The sequence below is a fragment of the Silurus meridionalis genome, chromosome 23 (assembly GCF_014805685.1).
Source record: "Silurus meridionalis isolate SWU-2019-XX chromosome 23, ASM1480568v1, whole genome shotgun sequence".
NCBI classification, from domain to species: Eukaryota; Metazoa; Chordata; class Actinopteri; order Siluriformes; family Siluridae; genus Silurus; species Silurus meridionalis.
The window spans coordinates 559988-569118 of record NC_060906.1 but is presented as its reverse complement, the minus strand read 5'-3'; the positions used below and the strand labels follow the sequence as shown (position 1 = coordinate 569118).

Here is a 9131-nt window from a genome sequence, read left to right as displayed (position 1 = left end):
AAAATCAGACAATGTTATTTTCTGTATTTCTTTTCTCATTTTGTCTCTCATGAAGTGTACCTATGATGAAAATACAGGCATTTCTCATCGTTTTAACTGGGAGAACTTGCACAATTGGTAGTTGACTAAATACTTTTTTGCTCCACTGTAACATTTACACAAAATTAACCACTATAACAGGAACTTTCCCTTTACATTCACTACTCCTTCTTCTGTCCCTTTACATTCACTCCACTTATGACTTATAAAAAGATAGAAACGATACTCCAACTTTGTGAGAACTAAATGCTGATCAAAACCCAACCCAACCCACTCCTCTCCTACATCCTTCACTCCTCCTCTCCTTGACCTTGTTTCATCATGTCATTAAACAACTTCTCTCTTTATACTCCTTTATTTCCTAATTTTCTCCTATTCATTTCTCCTGCACACCACTATAAACCACCCTTTTCTGTTCAGAGCACTGATCCTGTTCCGGGCATCATTTTACTGTATGTCCACGTTCGCTTGTTCAATGCTGCTTCTGCTTTTCTGAATGACTTACAGTCTTTTTTACAAGGCACTTTGCATGTGTTGATGTTCATTTCATTTGTCTTTCTACTGCTTTTACCTCAGCGTTTTCACATTTACGCTTTGAAGAATTTAAAGAACCTACAAAATAAATAATAAGCAAGCAAATAATATAATTAATTCATTAATTAATTACAATTACAACTGAAGAGAGTTCAAAACAAAGTAAACTGAGTTTTTTCTGATGTGTAGATATTTAGAATTCTGAAAACAGGTTTAGGGGGAGTTCTTTTAAAGAAATAAAGACATTTTAATGCAACTCCAAGTGAAATGTAAGGCCATTTTCACAATAACACAACAACTAAACTGCAAGTGTTTCTCATGTTCACAAACTACTCACTTAATATTACATCAGGCATCTTAGATAATCTACTAAACACCAAGAAATCTGGGAATCGTACTGAGGAAGACTGAGGGACTTACAAAAGATGAAAACATTTACTGATGTTTTAGAAGGAAACACGATGCATTAAGAGTCAGAGGGTGTAACTTTTTGAATTGGATATTCAGAGCAAATTGTATTTATAGTTTAATACCTAATAATATTAAGGCATAGTTTTTTTGTTTTTTTTTTACTTGTTCCTTTGGTGGACTCTGTAGCTGGCAAATAGATGGTTGATCCGTCTCTGCTGGTGGTGATGTTTTGATGTTTTTGGTAGGTCTATGGGCTCCTCCTCATCACTTGACATTTCATTCATCACCTTGGTCCTCAAGTTGCTCTAAAAATGTTTCAGGATTCTTTATGCCACATTCATGAGCAGCTCTGCTGATGCACTCTCCTCCTCTGTAGGCAAACATTGCTCCAGATCTTACATAAAGGGATTCTCAGCTGGAACACCACAAGCCTCACGGGGTTTATTGAGCAGCTCCATGGCAGAAACCATAGAAGGCTTGAGAAGCACAGGAACCTTTCTCCCTCATTTACCACGGATCTCAACTCTGGTGAAGTGCAGACAAAGCTTTCTCTCAAATTCAGAAAAACAGATGGCGATGTCTTCATGGAGCTCAGAAGATTTCCTGCTTTTAAAAGCTGACAAAAGCATCTGTGATACCTCACCTTCTCTTCGCCTGTTAAACAGGATGACTTGGAACAGTGTGATCTTGGCAAGAGCAGCATAGCTGTCTGCAGAATCACAACTTCTGAGCTTACAGAGCAACTTATCTTTCTTCTTCAGATGGGCATGCAGGACTTTGACATCCCGAGTGAAAAGAATGCTCTGTAGTGCATTCCACTTGGTTTCTTTCAGTGTAGTTTTAGCACCAGCAGAAATGTATTCATTCCACCTTGCATGATGTATTATTCTGAAGTCTCGAGCACAATCAGCACGTTCATGATCACAGTACATTATGGCATTGCTCTCAACAATGCTACAGATCTTGTTTAATGAACGGCCAAGTTTAAGAGCTAAAGAGTGGCTGCGGTAAGTGTTCTTCTCTTCATTGTAGCCTGATATGAGTTTAACAGCTGATATGACCTGCTTAATTCAATTCAATCCATTTTTATTTGTATAGCGCTTTTAACAATGAACATTGTCTTAAAGCAGCTTCACACAGATAATGTGGTGATTATAAGTGAATATGTACTTCATAAGTAAGTTTGTCCCTGATGAACTAGCCGGTGGCGACTGTGGCAAGAAAAGAAGAGGCACCAGACTCAAGAGGGAACCCATCCACATCTGGGTTGCACCGAATGTCAATTTATAGCAGATATACAATGTTGCGGGGTACATTGATGATGATCAGAAGCGAAAAGTAGTCCTGAGTCAGTGTAGGAGACTGTTGACATTAACTACAGTCCAATTCATCCTCAAAGCTCCTGTTCTTACTCTGAATTTCATGGAACCACCCAAGGTGTTGATGAGAAACCGTCCCAAGCTGCACAGAGTGGCCTCCAGTCAAAGAGAACACTTTTCAGAGGCAGGCCTGGACCAAGTGGGAAGATCCACGGAGGGGAGAGGGGCAGGAACAGTGGTCACTGGAACCTCAGGAGCATGTTTAACTCAACTGAGAGAGAAAAAGAGAGAGAGAGAGAAGAGAAGAGATTGTTGCTTAAAGTTTGCTGGTATGATAAAGTCTTCCATTGTTCTCAATAGGGTAATCTTCCTTGCTTCAAGAAGCAACCAGCCAAGTTCTTGTCAGCCCGCTTGAGCACTTCAGGCATTACCGCCTCAATCACAGAGGAAACGCCCACTCCCAACCAGCTGCACGGATTTGGCGTATGATTTTCTGGCACATATAAGGACGCCTGAATCCTCCAGTCAGTGCCAGATTGTCTTTAGGCTTGCCCTGAGCACTCTCCAGCGTATTCTGTTTTGCTTGTTTGTTCTTTTGTTTGTTTCTTTGTCTCTGACCTGACCTGACCATTCTGTCCTCCGGCTCGGCTCGGCTCGGCTCGCGCTGAACGCGCTCGTGCTCGGCTCGGCTCGGCTCGGCTCGGCTCTGCTCTGCTCGCGCTGAACGCGCTTCGGTGCTCGGCTCGGCTCTGCTCTGCTCGCGCTGAACGCGCGTTCCGGTTCTCTTTCAAACATTCGCTCGGTATCTCACTATGGGAATCGCCTCGGGCGTGACCAATCCTGGAAGCATCAATCACACCACGTCTGTCGGCTGACAGACCAATCACAACAGTGATGCGGGAGTCCCGCCTCCCTATATACACCGCTGCTGGCGGTCCCTGCCTCATTCTCGTTCTCTTCCCCGTGAAGATCCTTTTAGGAAGCTATCCTCAGCAGATCCTCTGGGGGCGGTCGTTTAACTGTTCACAGACAGGCCGTTAAGGTACGTCTCCGAGCGCGGCTGCTTCTTGGGGAGAATATCCACTGTCAAAGCGGATATTCCCTTCTGCAATTTTTTCTTTTCACATCGCGTCAAGCGAGTATTACGTCATTGTTCGAGACCCGTTTCTCGAGAAGCACGTCGTGGTGATCTCGTGGTTTTTTCCTTTTTTTCCGGTGATTGCACCTCCGTTATGGCGGCTGCGAGTTCATCCGGGTGCGCGGCGGGGAAAGTCCAATCCCGTGTGCATGCGGGTCTACGATCTCGGCAAAAGACTCTCATCCCCTGTGCATCGTGTGCTTAGGAGTTCGGCACGCTCAGACCGTGCTCGCTAACCCCGAGTGCTGCCCGCACTGCGCTCTTTTCCCGTCAAGGGTTCGAGAGCGCCGTCTGCGAGTCGCGGCCGCGAACAAGGGAGACCCGTGTCTCTCTCCGCTGCCCGCGGAGAGGGACGAGGCTGCTTCGCAAGCACAGTGCAGCTGGGGAGAGTTTATGGACGAGGTTTCTCCTGTCCTTCCTTCACTCTTCGAATCACACTCTCTGCTGGATAACAAGGGTGTGGAAGAGGAAGATGATGAGGTTGCTCATTTTTTGGAGGAGGATTTGGACGACGATGAGGAGGATGCTATCCTCCCTCCTGATCTTCTCTCCAGGCCTGGAAGTGCTACGGGCCCTTCCCCCATGCCAGGTGAGCTGGACCTCGTGGAGGTGTGTAGGAGAGCGGCCAAAGACTTTCCATCGAATGGCCGTCTCAGCAGGTGCATCCCGATGCTGAGAGGATTTATATGACGGGAAGAGGCTGCCATCGCGCACTTCCCCAGTTAAGCAGCTGATTCCTGCTGTTCCGGCGTGTGTCACAGAAATGCGTCGTTTTTGGGATAAACCTTTCTCACATAGAGTGCCCGTTAAGGGTTTCTCTAGACTGGAGGTGCACGATATGGAGGCTTTGGGGATGTACAACCCCGTTGAGCTGTCGGTGGCTAGCCACCTCCACCCAAATCGACGAGCTGCTCTATCCTCCTCCTCCCCTTCTCTGCCGGGACGTACAGAGAGGCTGTCCGCCTCCCTCTTTCAGAAGATCTACCGCTCCTCGGCCCTGGCAGTCAGAGCTCTGAATGCCACCTCCATGCTCACGGCTTACCAGGCAGAGCTCATGGAAGAGATGGGGAGGCAGATTGATGCTGGGTCACCAGATTCTACCTTGTGGGAAGAAATCTGCGTCATTGCAGATCTCAACCTGCGTTCCTCTAGGGGAGCGGTCCAGAGCTGCGGCCGCAGCATGGGCCTCGCTGTGGTAGGCGAAAGGGCCCTGTGGTTGGGTTTGACGGGCTTATCGGAGAGGGAGAAGGTGGAGTTCCTTGATGCCCCGATAGAGCCAAAAGCCCTTTTCGGGGCTGCGGTGGCGAATATGCGCCAGCAATGCGACCTTCGCAAGAAGGATGGTGAAGCGTTTGAGGCATGCCTCCCAAGAAAGCCTCCTGCTCGCCCTCCCCAACCCGCACGTTCATACTTCACCCCTGCATCCAGAGAGAGACAGCCTGGTTTCAGGGCTCCTAGGCAACCCCCACCCCAGCAGTCAATGCGCGGGGAGGCTCGCCAGAAACAGCCCCAGCCCAGAAAAAAGTCCTCTTTTGCAGAGGCAGCTGCTAGACATCGCCCAGCGGACCCTCAGGGAGGGAAGAAGAGGCGGGCGACCTAGCCTGTGGTCTGATTTTGGGTCAAAAGAGAGGTGGCAGCACTCTCGGAGTTTCTGTAGCACCCCTCGGCTCATATCAGGAGTCTTGTCCTCCCCCTCCAGCGAAAAGGCGTTGGGGAGCGTTTCAAAGACTGTGTTCGACGAACAAAATTTCTCCGGTTGGAGTGTTGGCACCAGTTCCCCCAGTGCCCGGAAAGTTACTTCTCCCCTCTCCGCCCGCGGGGTTATGCAAGAGAGAGAGCAGAATGTTCCATGTTCGTTCAAATTCATTAAAGATTTGTTCTGTGCATCCAGGCAGTGGGCCGAGGGCACAGGCGTGTGTGATAAAGAGAAAAGTAAAAAAATCCACACACACAATAAAAACACTCGAACCAGAGTTGCAACCCCCGGCTCCGCCGCCAGATGGTGCCACCGCGCCGTCTGTCAGCGAGAGCCGCAGAGGCCCGCTCGCTGCTCGCGCGGACAGTTGGCGCGCATGCGCAGTTCGTCATTGGGTGTATTCCACAATACAGCGGGGATATCGCCTGCAATTTGCCGTGAGACCACCGCTTTTCAGCGGCGTGATTTGGTCGACAGCAGAGGGCGAATCTGCTCAGGTTTTGGAGGGCGAAATAACCTCCTTACTGAGCAAAGGGGTAATTCGATCGGTGCCGCGAGAGGACAGCCAGCTCGGCTTTTACTCCCGGTACTTTGTCGTTCCCAAGAAAGGGGGGGGTCTCCGTCCCATTCTGGATTTACGGAACCTCAACAAACACCTCAGAAAGTACAAGTTCAAGATGCTCACTTTGAAAGCTTTGTACAGTGTTATTCGTCCCAGAGACTGGTTTACGTCAGTGGATCTGAAGGACGCGTATTATCACATAAGCATTTATCCGGCACACAGAAAATTCCTACGCTTTGCCTATCAGGGCACAGCCTACGAATATTTGGCGGTTCCGTTCGGGCTAGCTCTAGCTCCGCGGATCTTTACCAAATGTGTCGAAGCTGCACTGTCGCCGCTGAGAGCTTCGGGTCTCAGAGTGTCAGCGTATTTGGACAATCTCCTCCTCTGCGCTCCGTCACGGCAGCGAGCGGAGGTGGATACGAGTGTGCTTCTGTCTCACCTGACTGGCTTGGGTTTCAGGATAAACGAGACAAAGAGCTGCTTGGTGCCCACACAGGAAATAATATACCTGGGTCTCAGATTGAACTCAGACCGTTATCAGGCTTTTCTTTCGGAAGAGCGCATCAGGTCGATTCGCAGTTGTCTCTCTCTTTTCCAGAGGGGAAGGAAAGTCCCATTCAGACTCTGTTTACGCCTGCTGGGGCTGATGGCTTCGGCAGTGTCTGTCATACCGTTGGGACTGTTGCGAATGAGAGAGTTTCAATGCTGGGTTACGGCACAGCGCTTATGTCCGAAGCGCCACCTCAATCGCAGAGTGATGGTGACGTCACTGTGCTTACGCTCTCCATCACTGGAAAAATCGCGTTTTCTCGAGTCGGGAACCCGCTGGGGGCTGTTTCCCTGAGGAAAGTAGTGACGACAGATGCGTCACTCGCAGGTTGGGGTGCGGTGTGCGAAGGCAGGATAGCGAAAGGGAAATGGCCCGTTTCGCTTCGGTGCGCGCACATAAACTTTCTGGAGCTGTTAACGGTGTTTCTAGCTTTGAAACATTTCGTGCAGTTTCTTCGGAGTCACCACGTATTGGTCAGATCAGACAATACGACGGCGGTGGCGCATATAAATCGCCAGGGCGGAACGCGCTCTCCTCGACTTCACCGTCTAGCGAGATCTCGTGGTGTGGGGCATGGAGCATTTCCTGTCGCTGCGGCGACTCATGTGCCGGGAATGTTGAATGCGGGCGGATCTCTTGTCCAGGGAAATCCCTGTACGGAGAGTGGTCTCTCCATCCTCAGGTGGTAAACCTGTTATGGGAGAGATTCGCCGGGCCGTAGATCTCTTCGCCTCGCACGAAAACACTCATTGCCCTCTGTTCTTTTCTCTGGCGAAACGGTGCACCTATGGGTGTGGATCGTTAGCCCACCCGTGGCCAAACGTTCTGCTTTACGCATTTCCTCCTCTAAGTTTGATCGTGCCGACTCTACAAAGAGTAAGAGAAGGCGGTCACTCTGTCATACTAATCGCTCCCAACTGGCCAGGGAAAGTGTGGCTGACGGAGATTTTCCAACTCCTGCACGATCGACCCTGGCCTCTCCCGTTGCGCAGGGATCTCCTCTCGCAAGCGCGCGGAGAGATTTTTCACCCGGCACTGGACAGAGTAGCTCTCTGGGCCTGGCTCGTGAGAGGATGAATCTCAGTGTCGCTGGTTTGCCTCCGAAGGTGATTGAGACGATTCAGAATGCGAGAGCAGCTTCGACGCGCTCTGCGTATGATAGGAAGTGGAGTGTGTTTGAACTATGGTGTGCTCAGAGACATATCATCCCTTTTCACTGTTCTGTGGCAGATGTGTTGTGCTTTTTGCAAGAACTTTTGGATAAGGGCAGGGCGTTCTCAACCGTTAAGGTTTATCTCGCCGCTGTTTCTGCTTGCCACATAGGGATTGACGGTAATACTATCGGTCATCACCCGCTCGTGTGCAGGTTTATGAAGGGAGCGCGGCGTCTGAGCACGTTCTCAAAGCCGCTGGTTCCGCCATGGGATCTGTCAGTGGTCCTGAGCGCGCTCTCTCAGTCTCCTTTTGAGCCGATAGAGAGTATTGATTTAAAGCTCCTGTCGCTGAAGGTCGCTTTGTTATTGGCTCTTTCTACCGCGAAGCGGGTTAGTGAACTTCATGCTTTGTCAGTTCATATCTCCTGTATGCGGTTTGCTTCGGATTTCTCGCGAGTGGCTCTCAAGACTAATCCGGCTTTTATCCCGAAGGTGTGCGAGTCAGCTTTCGCCTGCAGGCAGGTGGATTTGGTGGCTTTTCATCCGCCTCCTTTTTCCTCAGCGGAGGAGGAGCGGCTTCACTGTCTGTGTCCTGTCCGTGCGTTACGTCACTATGTTGACAGGACGGAAGGTTTGAGACGGAGTAATCAGCTGTTTGTTTCATGGGTCGATTCCCGTAAGGGCAGTCCCGTTTCCCGACAGCGCCTGTCCCATTGGCTCGTGGAGGCTATTATAATGTGTTATAATAGCGTGGGTCTCAACCCTCCGGAAGGACTGAGGGCTCATAGTACCCGAGGCTTGGCCACCGTGGGCGCTTTTAAGGGTGTTTCTATTCAGGACATCTGTGCGGCAGCATGCTGGGCTTCGCCGCACACTTTTGTCCGTTTTTATAGGCTGGATGTCACGGAGCCTTCGCTGGCTCATTCAGTCCTGAGTGTGTAATATATATTGTGTATATATATTGAAGGTATGATTATATATACATGTATTGTCCATGCTTATGTGTTTGGTCATGTATACGTGTATACGTTAGGGAATGACAACGGGTGATGACATTGTGGTTCGGATGTTTGTCATTTCTCTCACTTTTCCTCTCTCTTCAGTGAGAGGGATTATCTCTTTTCATCACATCACTGAGTTGGTTGACACCTGCTTCGGACAGCATATCTGCAATACGGGAGTTGTCTATATCCCATAGTGAGATACCGAGCGAATGTTTGAAAGAGAACTTTAGGTTACTTACGTAACCCCGGTTCTCTGATAACATGAGTGAGGTATCTCACCACACTTCCCTCCTTGCAGTGCACGGAGAAGAGATATGTGAGAATGAGGCAGGGACCGCCAGCAGCGGTGTATATAGGGAGGCGGGACTCCCGCATCACTGTTGTGATTGGTCTGTCAGCCGACAGACGTGGTGTGATTGATGCTTCCAGGATTGGTCACGCCCGAGGCGATTCCCATAGTGAGATACCTCACTCATGTTATCAGAGAACCGGGGTTACGTAAGTAACCTAAAGTTTCCGGCTCTGCTCTGCTCGCGCTGAACGCGCGTTCCGGTTTCCGGCTCGCGCTGAACGCGCTCTGGTTTCCGGCTCGCGCTGAACGCGCTCTGGTTTCCGGCTCGGAATCTTCACCCCTTCGCGCACATCGGCTCCCTGAATCGGCTCCCTGATTCGACTCCCTGAATGGACTCCCTGAATCGGCTTCCCGATTCAGCTCTGCACA

The 9131-nt window shown here is 49.8% G+C and overlaps 1 protein-coding gene across 1 annotated transcript; it reads left to right on the top strand.

Moving 5' to 3' along the window:
- The first annotated feature begins 6428 nt into the window (after positions 1-6428).
- LOC124377322 lies at positions 6429-8781 on the top strand. The gene is made up of 3 exons (XM_046836748.1): positions 6429-6579; positions 6702-6918; positions 7058-8781. The coding sequence occupies exons 1-3, from the start codon at positions 6429-6431 to the stop codon at positions 8346-8348; spliced, it is 1659 nt and encodes a 552-aa protein (XP_046692704.1). The 3' UTR covers positions 8349-8781.
- Positions 8782-9131: the final 350 nt, after the last annotated feature.